At 38.1% G+C, this 16,737-nt stretch overlaps 1 protein-coding gene across 2 annotated transcripts in view; it reads left to right on the forward strand.

The window, feature by feature from the left end:
- Positions 1 to 14,983, forward strand: part of uap1 (UDP-N-acetylglucosamine pyrophosphorylase 1) — a 39,584-nt gene extending 24,601 nt beyond the window's left edge. The window contains exons 6-11 of one of the 2 annotated variants that reach the window (XM_062039217.1): positions 1,264 to 1,457; positions 3,084 to 3,224; positions 5,851 to 6,039; positions 6,136 to 6,168; positions 11,603 to 11,669; positions 14,753 to 14,983. In XM_062039217.1, the coding sequence (XP_061895201.1) occupies positions 1,264 to 1,457; positions 3,084 to 3,224; positions 5,851 to 6,039; positions 6,136 to 6,168; positions 11,603 to 11,669; positions 14,753 to 14,845 (717 nt within the window). In that variant the 3' untranslated portion in view covers positions 14,846 to 14,983. The remainder of the gene's footprint in view (positions 1 to 1,263; positions 1,458 to 3,083; positions 3,225 to 5,850; positions 6,040 to 6,135; positions 6,169 to 11,602; positions 11,670 to 14,752) is intronic. The other variant, XM_062039218.1, reaches the window with a different exon arrangement.
- Positions 14,984 to 16,737: the final 1,754 nt, after the last annotated feature.

The following is a 16,737-nucleotide window of genomic DNA, read 5'->3' on the forward strand; positions in this document are numbered from 1 at the left end:
CTAAAAGACTAGTTGTTTGTTTACTTCCTACTAAAAGACTAGTTGTTTGTTTACTTCCTACTAAAAGACTAGTTGTTTGTTTACTTCCTACTAAAAGACAGGTTGTTTACTTCCTACTAAAAGACTAGTTGTTTGTTTACTTTCTACTAAAAACAAGTTGTTTGTTTACTTACTACCATAAGAAAAGTTGTTTGTTTACTTACTACTATAAGACAAGTTGTTTTTTACTTCCTACTAAAACACAAGTTGTTTACTTCCTACTAAAAGACTAGTTGTTTATTTACATCCTACTAAAAGACAAGTTGTTTATTTACATCCTACTAAAAGACAAGTTGTCTGTTTACTTCCTACTAAAAGACAAGTTGTTTGTTTACTTCCTACTAAAAGACAATTTGTTTGTTTACTTCTTACTAAGAGACAAGTTGTTTGTTTACTTCCTACTAAAAGAACAAGTTGTTTACTTACTACTAAAAGAACAAGTTGTTTGTTTACTTCCTACTAAAAGACTAGTTGTTTGTTTACTTCTTACTAAAAGACACGTTGTCTGTTAACTTACTACTGAAAGACAAGTTGTTTGTTTACTTCCTACTAAAATACAAGTTGTTTGTTTACTTCCTACTAAAAGAACAAGTTGATTGTTTACTTCCTACTAAAAGACAAGTTGTTAATTTACATTCTACTAAAAGACAAGTTGTTTGTTTACATCCTACTAAAAGACAAGTTGTTTGTTTACATCCTACTAAAAGACAAGTTGTTTATTTACATCCTACTAAAAGACAAGTTGTTAATTTACATCCTACTAAAAGACAAGTTGTTTAGTATGTTCAACATCTTATTTTATGACAACATTCTTCTTTACTTGCAATAACCAACTTATGTTTCATGTATCAGAAAATGTTATGTTCAAATAAAGGCAATAATGATGTTTTGTTTGGGCTCACCTTTATTTTGAAAGTATCGAAATACATTTTGGCACCGCTACCAAAATATTGGCATGGGGACCACCTCAGTATATTTACATATACTAAACAAAAATATCATTGCTGCCATTGTTCATGAGTTGAAGTCGAAGATGTCAAACGTTGACTATATACACAAAAGACCAAATATTGTTGACAAATGTGTCTAAATCTGTGTTAGTGAGCATTTCTTCTTTGCCAAACAAGTTGCAGCAGGTTTCCAAATCGTTTTAGTAGATTTTGAAATGTTTGTGTTGCCTTTGAGGACGTGTAGAAACGTGGAAGATGATCATTTCTGCTGCAGGTGGTGGAGAAGTGCAACCCGACAGAGGCGGTGGGCGTGGTTTGCAAGGTGGACGGCAAGTATCAGGTGGTGGAGTACAGCGAGATCACCATGGAAACGGCCCAGAAGAGAAGCGCTGATGGACGCCTGATGTTCAGCGCCGGGAATATAGCCAACCACTTTTTCACCTTCTCCTTTCTCAAAGATGTCGTGGAGTAAGTTTCTCTCGCAACCTTCTCTGCTATCATGACTTTAAGCTCGCAGGAAAGTTCTAGGAAGTATCGATCACTTTGGACTGTACTCCACTGTCAACATGACATCAACATGATTTCTAAAAATATTACTCCCATTTTTTCACTCAAACATGACTCAGCGGCCATCTTGTAGCATCAAACATGACTCGGCAGCCGTCTTGTAGCATCAAACATGACTCAGCGGCAATCTTGTAGCATCAAACATGACTCAGCGGCAATCTTGTAGCATCAAACATGACTCCGCGGCCGTCTTGTAGCATCAAACATGACTCGGCGGCCTTCTTGTAGCATCAAACATGACTCAGCGGCCATCTTGTAGCATCAAACATGACTCGGCGGCCGTCTTGTAGCATCAAACATGACTCGGCGGCAGTCTTGTAGCATCAAACATGACTCAGCGGCCATCTTGTAGCATCAAACATGACTCGGCGGCCGTCTTGTAGCATCAGACATGACTCAGCGGCCGTCTTGTAGCATCAAACATGACTCAGCGGCCATCTTGTAGCATCAAACATGACTCAGCGGCCATCTTGTAGCATCAAACATGACTCAGCGGCCATCTTGTAGCATCAAACATGACTCAGCGGCCGTCTTGTAGCATCAAACATGACTCGGCGGCCGTCTTGTAGCATCAAACATGACTCGGCGGCCGTCTTGTAGCATCAAATATAACTCTGCGGCCATCTTGTAGCATCAAACATGACTCAGCGGCCGTCTTGTAGCATCAAACATGACTCGGCGGCCGTCTTGTAGCATCAAACATGACTCGGTGGCCGTCTTGTAGCATCAAATATAACTCTGCGGCCATCTTGTAGCATCAAACATGACTCAGCGGCCGTCTTGTAGCATCAAACATGACTCGGCGGCCTTCTTGTAGCATCAAACATGACTCGGCGGCCGTCTTGTAGCATCAAACATGACTCGGCGGCCATCTTGTAGCATCAAACATGACTCGGCGGCCGTCTTGTAGCATCAAACATGACTCCGCGGCCGTCTTGTAGCATCAAACATGACTCGGCGGCCGTCTTGTAGCATCAAACATGACTCGGCGGCCGTCTTGTAGCATCAAACATGACTCAGCGGCCGTCTTGTAGCATCAAACATGACTCGGCGGCCGTCTTGTAGCATCAAACATGACTCGGCGGCCGTCTTGTAGCATCAAACATGACTCAGCGGCCGTCTTGTAGCATCAAACATGACTCAGCGGCCGTCTTGTAGCATCAAACATGACTCGGCGGCCGTCTTGTAGCATCAAACATGACTCGGCGGCCGTCTTGTAGCATCAAACATGACTCCGCGGCCGTCTTGTAGCATCAAACATGACTCCGCGGCCGTCTTGTAGCATCAAACATGACTCCGCGGCCGTCTTGTAGCATCAAACATGACTCGGCGGCCATCTTGTAGCATCAAACATGACTCAGTGGCCATCTTGTAGCATCAAACATGACTCGGCGGCCATCTTGTAGCATCAAACATGACTCGGCGGCCATCTTGTAGCATAGTCCAGGATGCAGATAAATATTGTCAATATGTTTTCACCAAGAAGAAGAAGAAGAAGTTTTCACAAGTTGTCATATGTCCGTACAGGAAGTATGAACCAAGTCTTCAGCACCATGTGGCCCACAAGAAGATTCCTTTTGTGGACGACAAAGGTCAACTGGTCACGCCTGACAAACCAAACGGAATCAAAATGGAAAAGTTTGTCTTTGACATTTTCCAGTTTGCCAAGTAAGTAAGCAAAGTTTTCTACTACCTATTATTACTAACTTACTACTAACCTACTACTACTTACTATGTACTATTACTGTTAACTATTATGACTAACTTACAATGATTAACTATTGATAATGTACTATTAACTATACTACTAACTTACTACTAACTTACTATTACATAATAATAACTTATAACTAACTTACTGCAACTAACTATTGCTAATGTACTATTAATTCTACTGCTAACTTACTATTACCTGACTACCAACTTACTACTACTTACTATTAGCTATTATAACTAACTTACTACTAACTTTTACTATTAACTTACTACTAACTTACTACTACTTAATATTAACTATTACAACTAACTTACTACACTTAACTATTACTAATGCACTATTAACCATACTACTAACTCACTGCTAACTATTACTACTAACTTACTACTAACGCTTAACTTACTACTATGTAATATTAACTATTATGACTGACTTACTATATATGTATGTGTTTATTATTTATATATATATATATATATATATATATATATATATATATATATATATGTATATATATATGTATATATATATACATATATATATATATATATATATATATATATATATATATATATGTATATATATGTATATATATATACATATATATATATATATATATATATATATATATATATATATATATGTATATATATATGTATATATATATACATATACATATATGTACCTGCGAAACAGGCTTGTAGGGATGATATATCATCCCACAACTCCTACCTACTACTATTACTAGTACTTAAAACAACTACTATTACTAGTACTTATTGTAAATAACTACTACTAGTAACTAATGTGTACATGTGTCAGGACGTTTGTGGTGTACGAGGTACTGAGAACTACTACCTGCTACTATTACTAGTACCTAAAACAACTACTATTACTAGTACTTCATGTAACTAACTTCTACTAGTAACTACTGTGTACGTGTGTCAGTACATTTGTGGTGTACGAGGTACTGAGAACTACTACCTACTACTATTACTAGTACCTAAAACATTTACTATTACTAGTACTTCATGTAACTAACTTCTACTAGTAACTACTGTGTACGTGTGTCAGGACATTTGTGGTGTACTAGGTACTGAGAACTACTACCTACTACTATTACTAGTACCTACAACAACTACTATTACTAGTACTTATTGTAAATCACTACTACTAGTAACTAATGTGTACGTGTGTCAGGACGTTTGTGGTGTACGAGGTACTGAGAACTACTACCTACTACTATTACTAGTACCTAAAAAAACTACTATTACTTCATGTAACTAACTACTACTAGTAACTAATGTGTACATGTGTCAGGTCGTTTGTGGTGTACGAGGTACTGAGAACTACTACCTACTACTATTACTAGTACCTAAAAAAACCACTATTACTAGTACTTCATGTAACTAACTACTAATAGTAACTAATGTGTATGTGTGTCAGGATGTTTGTGGTGTACGAGGTACTGAGAACGACTACCTGCTACTATTAATAGTACCTAAAACAACTACTATTACTAGTACTTCATGTAACTAACTACTTCTAGTAATTAATGTGTACATGTGTCAGGAAGTTTGTGGTGTAAGAGGTACTGAGAACTACTACCTACTACTATTATTAATACCTAAATGAACTACTATTACTAGTATTTCATGTAACTAACTACTACTAGTAACTAATGTGTACATGTGTCAAGACGTTTGTGGTGTACAAGGTACTGAAAACTACTACCTGCTACTATTACTAGTACCTAAAACAACTACTATTACTAGTACTTCATGTAACTAACTACTACTAGTACTTAATGTAACAATTAGTAGTAACTAATGTGTACGTGTGTCAGGACGTTTGTGGTGTACAAGGTACTGAAAACTACTACCTGCTACTATTACTAGTACCTAAAACAACTACTATTACTAGTACTTCATGTAACTAACTACTACTAGTACTTAATGTAACAATTAGTAGTAACTAATGTGTACGTGTGTCAGGACGTTTGTGGTGTACAAGGTACTGAAAACTACTACCTGCTACTATTACTAGTACCTAAAACAACTACTATTACTAGTACTTCATGTAACTAACTACTACTAGTAACTAATGTAACAACTAGTAGTAACTAATGTGTACGTGTGTCAGGACGTTTGTGGTATACGGGGTACTGAGAACTACCTATGACTATTATTAATACCTAAAACAACTACTATTACTAGTACTTAATGTAACTAACTACTACTATTACTAGTACTTAATGTAACTAACTACTACTATTACTAGTACTTAATGTAACAACTAGTAGTAACTAATGTGTACGTGTGTCAGGACGTTTGTGGTGTACGAGGTACTGAGAACTACTACCTATTACTATTATTAGTACCTAAAACAACTACTAGTACTAGTACTCCATGTAACTAACTACTACTAGTAACTACTGTGTATGTGTGTCAGGACGTTTGTGGTGTACGAGGTACTGAGAACTACTACCTATTACTATTATTAGTACCTAAAACAACTACTAGTACTAGTACTCCATGTAACTAACTACTACTAGTAACTACTGTGTATGTGTGTCAGGACGTTTGTGGTGTACGAGGTACTGAGGGAGGACGAGTTCTCCCCACTGAAGAACGCAGACCGCCAAGACGGGAAAGACACGCCCACAACCGCCAGACACGCCCTCTTGTCCCTCCACCATCGCTGGGTGTTGAATGCCGGCGGTCACTTTATCGACGAGAACGGCACTCGTGTACCTGCCATTCCCAGGTAGCACTCATGCTGGTGGCCGCTCGTGTCTTCCATCTGCTGTTTGTCAGCGCGTTTCACCGCCATCTTGTCCCGTGTATGCCACCATGTTTGCAGAGTTGCAGCAGCAGGAAGTGATGGCCGCACCAAGTAAATATCTCACAAGCCCCGCCCCCTTCGCTGCTTTGCTTACTACGCACTTCACCTTGGTGCCGCGTCAACTTTATTTTCATGCTACCTTCGTTTTTCTCACAATCAACCGCAGACCCTCCGTGTCAGCGGCACTCGTGCACCATGATCTTTGACTATCAACTACGGTGCATGCATCTTTCTCACAATCAACCGCAGACCCCTGTGTCAGCGGCACTCGTGCAACATGATCTTTGACTATCAACTACGGTACATGCATCTTTCTCACAATCAACCGCAGACCCTCCGTGTCAGCGGCACTCGTGCACCATGATTTTTGACTATCAACTACGGTACATGCATCTTTCTCACAATCAACCGCAGACCCTCTGTGTCAGCGGCACTCGTGCACCATGATTTTTGACTATCAACTACGGTGCATGCATCTTTCTCACAATCAACCGCAGCCCCCTGTGTCAGCGGCACTCGTGCACCATGATCTTTGACTATCAACTACGGTACATGCATCTTTCTCACAATCAACCGCAGACCCCTGTGTCAGCGGCACTCGTGTACCATGATCTTTGACTATCAACTACGGTGCATGCATCTTTCTCACAATCAACCGCAGACCCTCTGTGTCAGCGGCACTCGTGCACCATGATCTTTGACTATCAACTACGGTGCATGCATCTTTCTCACAATCAACCGCAGACCCTCTGTGTCAGCGGCACTCGTGTACCATGATTTTTGACTATCAACTACGGTGCATGCATCTTTCTCACAATCAACCGCAGCCCCCTGTGTCAGCGGCACTCGTGCACCATGATCTTTGACTATCAACTACGGTGCATGCATCTTTCTCACAATCAACCGCAGCTCCCTGTGTCAGCGGCACTCGTGCACCATGCTCTTTGACTATCAACTACGGTACATGCATCTTTCTCACAATCAACCGCAGACCCCTATGTCAGCGGCACTCGTGCACCATGCTCTTTGACTATCAACTACGGTACATGCATCTTTCTCACAATTAACCGCAGACCCTCCGTGTCAGCGGCACTCGTGCACCATGATCTTTGACTATCAACTTCGGTACATGCATCTTTCTCACAATCAACCGCAGACCCCTGTGTCAGCGGCACTCGTGTACCATGATCTTTGACTATCAACTACGGTGCATGCATCTTTCTCACAATCAACCGCAGACCCTCTGTGTCAGCGGCACTCGTGCACCATGATTTTTGACTATCAACTACGGTGCATGCATCTTTCTCACAATCAACCGCAGCCCCCTGTGTCAGCGGCACTTGTGCACCATGATCTTTGACTATCAACTACGGTGCATGCATCTTTCTCACAATCAACCGCAGACCCTCTGTGTCGGCGGCACTCGTGCACCATGCTCTTTGACTGTCAATTACAGTACATGCATCTTTCTCACAATCAACCGCAGCCCCTTGTGTCAGCGGCACTCGTGCAACATGATCTTTGACTATCAACTACGGTACATGCATCTTTCTCACAATCAACCGCAGCCCCTTGTGTCAGCGGCACTCGTGCAACATGATCTTTGACTATCAACTACGGTACATGCATCTTTCTCACAATCAACCGCAGCCCCTTGTGTCAGCGGCACTCGTGCAACATGATCTTTGACTATCAACTACGGTACATGCATCTTTCTCACAATCAACCGCAGACCCCTATGTCAGCGGCACTCGTGCACCATGCTCTTTGACTATCAACTACGATACATGCATCTTTCTCCCAATCAACCGCAGCCCCTTGTGTCAGCGGCACTCGTGCACCATGATCTTTGACTATCAACTACGGTACATGCATCTTTCTCACAATCAACCGCAGACCCTCTGTGTCAGCGGCACTCGTGCACCATGATCTTTGACTATCAACTACGGTACATGCATCTTTCTCACAATCAACCGCAGACCCTCTGTGTCAGCGGCACTCGTGCACCATGATCTTTGACTATCAACTACGGTGCATGCATCTTTCTCACAATCAACCGCAGACCCTCTGTGTCAGCGGCACTCGTGCACCATGCTCTTTGACTGTCAACTACAGTACATGCATCTTTCTCACAATCAACCGCAGCCCCTTGTGTCAGCGGCACTCGTGCAACATGATCTTTGACTATCAACTACGGTACATGCATCTTTCTCACAATCAACCGCAGACCCTCTGTGTCAGCGGCACTCGTGCACCATGCTCTTTGACTGTCAACTACAGTACATGCATCTTTCTCACAATCAACCGCAGACCCTCTGTGTCAGCGGCACTCGTGCACCATGATCTTTGACTATCAACTACGGTACATGCATCTTTCTCACAATCAACCGCAGACCCTCTGTGTCAGCGGCACTCGTGCACCATGATCTTTGACTATCAACTACGGTGCATGCATCTTTCTCACAATCAACCGCAGACCCTCTGTGTCAGCGGCACTCGTGCACCATGCTCTTTGACTGTCAACTACAGTACATGCATCTTTCTCACAATCAACCGCAGCCCCTTGTGTCAGCGGCACTCGTGCAACATGATCTTTGACTATCAACTACGGTACATGCATCTTTCTCACAATCAACCGCAGCCCCCCGTGTCAGCGGCACTCGTGCACAATGATCTTTGACTATCAACTACGGTACATGCATCTTTCTCACAATCAACCGCAGCCCCCTGTGTCAGCGGCACTCGTGCAACATGATCTTTGACTATCAACTACGGTACATGCATCTTTCTCACAATCAACCGCAGCCCCCTGTGTCAGCGGCACTCGTGCAACATGATCTTTGACTATCAACTACGGTACATGCATCTTTCTCACAATCAACCGCAGACCCCCCGTGTCAGCGGCACTCGTGCACCATGGTCTTTGACTATCAACTACGGTACATGCATCTTTCTCACAATCAACCGCAGACCCCCCGTGTCAGCGGCACTCGTGCAACATGATCTTTGACTATCAACTACGGTGCATGCATCTTTCTCACAATCAACCAAAGTGTACTTCTTGGTGGAAGTATGAAGTGTACTTGAAATGTGAAGTATAGAGTATGGTGTAATGTAGTATTCATACACAAAGTGAAGTGTACTTGAAATGTGAAGTATAGAGTATGGTGTAATGTAGTATTCATACACAAAGTGAAGTGTACTTGGTGGAAGTATGAAGTAAAAACTATGATGTAATGTAGTATTCAAACACAAAGTGAAGTGTACTTGAAGTATGAAGTCAAAAGTATGATGTAATGTAGTATTCAAACACAAAGTGAAGAGTACTAGAAGTATGAAGTAAAAAGTGTGATGTAATGTAGCATTCATACACAAAGTGAAGTGTACTTGGTGCAAGTATGAAGTAAAAGGTATGATATAATGTAGTTTTCATACACAAAGTGAAGTGTACTTGAAGTATGAAGTCAAAAGTATGATGCAATGTAGTATTCATACACAAAGTGAAGTGTACTTGACGTATGAAGTAACAAGTATGATGTAATGTAGTATTCATGCACAAAGTGAAGTGTACTTGGTGGAAGTATGAAGTAAAAAGTATGATGTAATGTAGTATTCATACACAAAGTGAAGTGTACTTGAAATATGAAGTATAGAGTATGATGTAATGTAGTATTCATACACAAAGTGAAGTGTACTTGGTGGAAGTATGAAGTTAAAAGTATGATGTAATGTAGTATTCAAACACAAAGTGAAGTGTACTTGAAATATGAAGTATAGAGTATGATGTAATGTAGTATTCATGCACAAAGTAAAGTGTACTTGGTGGAAGTATGAAGTAAAAAGTATGATGTAATGTAGTATTCATACACAAAGTGAAGTGTACTTGAAGTATGAAGTAGCAAGTATGATGCAATGTAGTATTCATACACAAAGTGAAGTGTACTTGAAGTATGAAGTAACAAGTATGATGTAATGTAGTATTCATACACAAAGTGAAGTGTACTTGGTGGAAGTATGAAGTAAAAAGTGTGATGTAATGTAGTATTAATGCACAAAGTGAAGTGTACTTGAAGTATGAAGTAAAAAGTATGATGTAATGTAGTATTCATACACAAAGTGAAGTGTACTTGAAGTATGAAGTAACAAGTATGATGTAATGTAGTATTCATACACAAAGTGAAGTGTACTTGGTGGAAGTATGAAGTAACAAGTGTGATGTAATGTAGTATTCAAGCACAAAGTGAAGTGTACTTGGTGGAAGTATGAAGTAAAGAGTATGATGTAATGTAGTATTCATACACAAAGTGAAGTGTACTTGGTGGAAGTATGAAGTAAAAAGTGTGATGTAATGTAGTATTCAAGCACAAAGTGAAGTGTACTTGGTGGAAGTATGAAGTAAAAAGTATGATGTAATGTAGTATTCATACACAAAGTGAAGTGTACTTTAAATATGAAGTATAGAGTATGGTGTAATGTAGTATTCATACACAAAGTGAAGTGTACTTGGTGGAAGTATGAAGTAAAAAGTATGATGTAATGTAGTATTCATACACAAAGTGAAGTGTACTTTAAATATGAAGTATAGAGTATGGTGTAATGTAGTATTCATACACAAAGTGAAGTGTACTTTAAATATGAAGTATAGAGTATGGTGTAATGTAGTATTCATACACAAAGTGAAGTGTACTTGGTGGAAGTATGAAGTAACAAGTATGATGTAATGTAGTATTCATACACAAAGTGAAGTGTACTTGGTGGAAGTATGAAGTAACAAGTGCTGACATCATTATGATCTAAAAGTGTTCTTCCTCCTCAGTCGCTCTCTCCTCTTCCTCACATGTGATCACTCTTTCTTCTTCTCTCCTTTCCGCCCACAAACAAATGGAATGTTGGCACACTTGGCACACTTGGCACACTTGGCACACTTGGCATGTTACGTCGAATCATTCCTTCCTCTGAAACCAAGGCCATGAATATATACATATATGTATACTGTATATATATATATATATATAATCGCTACGATTTGTGGTTGTTCCCTTTGGGTTGAGTTTTTCCTTGCCCTGATGTGGATCTGAGCCCAGGATGAGGTTGGGTTTGTGCAGCCCTTTGAGACATTTGTGATTTAGGGCTATATAAGTCAACTTTGATTGTTGATTGATTGATTGATACTGTGGTACTGCATACATTAATGTACAGTCATATTGCATATATCATTAATGTACATTATTATTACATATATCATTAATGTACATTATTATTGCATATATTATTAATGTGCATTAGTATTACATATATAATTAATGTACATTAATATTGCATATATAATTAATGTACATTAATATTGCATATATAATTAATGTAAATTATTTCATATATAATTAATGTACATGAATATCACATATGTAATTAATGTACATGAATATTACATATATAATTAATGAACATGAATATTACATATGTAATGAATGTCTCCCTCATGCAGCCTGAAGGACAGAAGCGACCTGCCAATCAAATGTGAGATCACACCCCTGCTTTCCTACGCTGGAGAAGTAAGAAGACTTTCTTCACTCTTCACTCTTTTTCATCTCCTCCATTGCAACAACATCAACGTCTGTTGCAGTGTTCCTCCAATACTTCTCAATAATAATGATGACTTGAATTATTCTACACACATTATACACCACGTTATACACCATCATACACATGTTACACACCATTATAAACATTATACACCATCATACACACGTTATACACCATCATACACATATTACACACCATCATACATATGTTATACACCATCATACACACGTTACACACCATTATAAACATTATACACCATCATACACACGTTACACACCATTATAAACATTATACACCATCATACACACGTTATACACCATCATACACATATTATACACCATCATACACATATTATACACCACCATACACATATTATACACCATCATACACATATTACACACCATCATACACATATTACACACCATCATACACATATTATACACCATCATACATATGTTATACACCATCATACACACGTTACACACCATTATAAACATTATACACCATCATACACACGTTATACACCATCATACACATATTATACACCATCATACACATATTATACACCACCATACACATATTATACACCATCATACACATATTACACACCATCATACACATATTACACACCATCATACACATATTATACACCATCATACACATATTACACACCATCATACACATATTACACACCATCATACACATATTATACACCATCATACACATATTATACACCATCATACACATATTACACACCATCATACATATGTTATACACCATCATACACATATTATACACCATCATACACATATTATACACCATCATACACATATTATACACCATCATATACATATTATACACCATCCTACACATATTATACACCATCATACACATATTATACACCATCATACACATATTACACACCATCATACACATATTATACACCATCATACACATATTATACACCATCATACACATATTAAACACCATCATACACATATTAAAGACCATCATACACATATTAAACACCATCATACACATATTAAACACCATCATACACATATTATACACCATCATACACATATTATACACCATCCTACACATATTATACACCATCATACACATGTTACACACCATTATAAACATTATACACCATCATACACACGTTATACACCATCATACACATATTACACACCATCCTACACATATTATACACCATCCTACACATATTATACACCATCCTACACATATTACACACCATCATACACATATTACACACCATCCTACACATATTATACACCATCCTACACATATTATACACCATCACACACATATTATACACCATCATACACATATTACACACCATCATACACATATTACACACCATCCTACACATATTATACACCATCCTACACATATTATACACCATCACACACATATTATACACCATCACACACATATTATACACCATCATACACATATTATACACCATCATATACATATTATACACCATCCTACACATATTACACACCATCATACACATATTATACACCATCATAAACATATTACACACCATCCTACACATATTACACACCATCATACACATATTATACACCATCATACACATATTATACACCATCATACACATTTTACACACCATCATACACATATTATACACCATCACACACATATTATACACCACCATACACATATTATACACCATCATACACATATTATACACCATCATATACATATTATACACCATCCTACACATATTATACACCATCATACACATATTACACACCATCATACACATATTACACACCATCCTACACATATTATACACCATCATATACATATTATACACCATCCTACACATATTATACACCATCCTACACATATTACACACCATCATACACCTATTACACACCATCCTACACATATTATACACCATCATACACCATCATACACATTATATACACCATCATACACATATTAAACACCATCATACACATTTTACACACCATCATACACATATTATACACCATCATACACATATTATACACCATCATACACATTACATACACCATCATACACATATTATACACCATCATACACATTATATACACCATCATACACATATTAAACACCATCATACACATTTTACACACCATCATACACATATTAAACACTATCATACACATTTTACACACCATCATACACATATTATACACCATCATACACATATTATACACCATCATACACATTACATACACCATCATACACATATTATACACCATCATACACATTTCATACACCATCGTACACATAATATACACCTCCATACACATTATACACCATCATAAACATATTACACACCATCATACACATATTAAACACCATCATACACATATTACACACCATCATACACATATTACACACCATCATACACATTTTACACACCATCATACACATATTATACACCATCATAAAAATATTACACACCATCATACACATATTATACACCATCATACACATATTACACACCATCATACACATATTATACACCATCATACACATATTACACACCATCATACACATATTATACACCATCATACACATATTACACACCATCATAAACATATTACACACCATCATACACATATTACACACCATCATACACATATTACACACCATCATACACATATTACACACCATCATACACATATTATACACCATCATAAACATATTACACACCATCATACACATATTACACACCATCATACACATATTACACACCATCATACACATATTACACACCATCATACACATATTATACACCATCATACACATATTACACACCATCATACACATATTATACACCATCATAAACATATTACACACCATCATACACATATTACACACCATCATACACATATTACACACCATCATGGCAAGTCCTCTAGTATTTTACACTCCACTGCATGAATGTTTCATTCTTCCATGTTCTAACATTCATCAAGTGTCACTAAATGTTTTGTTCTTCCTGAAGGGTCTCCAAGCCCTGGTGAAGGATCGAGAGTTTCAGTCCATGCTGATCATTGACGAGAGCGGCGTCCATGAGCAGGTCAAGAACGGACTTTAAGACTTTAAAAAAAACTTTGTTTTTTTGTCTCCACATCGTCTGTGATGTCATCAATGTGCAATAACAGGGCCCTCATGCACAATGTGACATTAACAAGTGCACCCTCTGTGTTGTAGGCATATATATATATATATATATATATATATATATATATATATATATATATATATATATATATATATATATATATATATATATATATATATATATATATATATATATATATTGTCACATCAACACTATGACTGAACACATGTGGAGTTATGTACTTAACAAAAAAAAAAAGGTGAATTAACTAAAACCATGTTTTATATTCTTGTTTCTTCAAAATAGCCACCCTTTGCTCTGATTACTGCTTTGCACACTCCTGGCATTCTCTTGATGAGCTTCAAGCCCACCTCTGAAGTGAAAACCATTTCAGGTGACTACCTCTTCAAGCTCATCGAGAAAAATAAAATAATAATAATAATAATAATAATATATATGCATATGTTGAATAATAAAAACTGGAAGCTTGTTCTTCTGTACACTTGTGGTATCCACGAGGCTTTAAAAAAATATGATTATTTTTTAATTAAAAAAATAATCAGTTGAAGTAACCTTCAGTGGAAAAAAAAAAGGGTTGTGTAATAAAACCAGAATCATTATTGTCATTTTACAAATAAATTGTGTGCAATCATTTTCAGCGCATTTTATATCATGAAAAATAAATAAATTAAAACAATCAAACTTGTCCTGTGTTGTACATTTAGCTGCTGGTCTTCCAAAAAGGGGAAGCTCATATTCAGCTCCTCTCTAAACACGACTGCAATTCTAGATAAAAGATGCTAGATTTGACCATGAAAACATCACGTCCATCAGTCACTCCTAACCATAGGGTCGGGGCCCGTCCTCTAAAATATCTCTCTTTATAGCGGTCATCTGTATAGTACTCAGCTGTAATACACGTTTCCACCACTTGTGGCATTCATGATAATATCACACAAACAGAAGAAGCCTGGAGCTAAAGTCAAAGAAGTTTGTGAAGCGCAAAAAGTATGACTCAATTGGTGAAACTGTATTTTCATTTGCCATTTTACCAAAGGCCTACTGAAAGCCACTACTAGCGACCACGCAGTCTGATAGTTTATATATCAATGATGAAATCTTAACTTATAAAGTGACATTTTAAATTTCCCGCTAAACTTCCGGTTGAAAACGTCCATGTATGATGACGTATGCGCGTGACGTCACTAGTTAAACGGAAGTATTCGGACACATTGTATACAATACAAAAAGCTCTGTTTTCATCGCAGAATTCCACAGTATTCTGGACATCTGTGTTGGTGAATCTTTTGCAATTTGTTTAATGAACAATGGAGGCTGCAAAGAAGAAAGTTGTAGGTGGGATCGGTGTATTAGCGGCCGGCTGCAGCAACACAACCAGGAGGACTTTGACTTGGATAGCAGACGCGCTAGCCGACGCTAGCCGCCGACCGCACGGATGATCGGGTGAAGTCCTTCGTCGCTCCGTCGATCGCTGGAACGCAGGTGAGCACGGGTGTTGATGAGCAGATGAGGGCTGGCTGGCGTAGGTGGATAGCTAATGTTTTTGGCATAGCTCTGTGAGGTCCCGTTGCTAAGTTAGCTTCAATGGCATCGTTAGCAACAGCATTGTTAAGCTTCGCCAAGCTGGAAAGCATTAACCGTGTATTTACATGTCCATGGTTTAATAGTATTGTTGATTTTCTGTCTATCCTTCCAGTCAGGGGTTTATTTATTTTGTTTATATCTGCATTTAAGCACGATGCTATCACGTTAGCTCCGTAGCTAAAGTGCTTCGCTGATGTATTGTCGTGGAGATAAAAGTCACTGTGAATGTCCATTTCGCGTTCTCGACTCTCATTTTCAAG

This window comes from Entelurus aequoreus, linkage group LG27, assembly GCF_033978785.1.
Source record: "Entelurus aequoreus isolate RoL-2023_Sb linkage group LG27, RoL_Eaeq_v1.1, whole genome shotgun sequence".
Lineage (NCBI taxonomy): Eukaryota > Metazoa > Chordata > Actinopteri > Syngnathiformes > Syngnathidae > Entelurus > Entelurus aequoreus.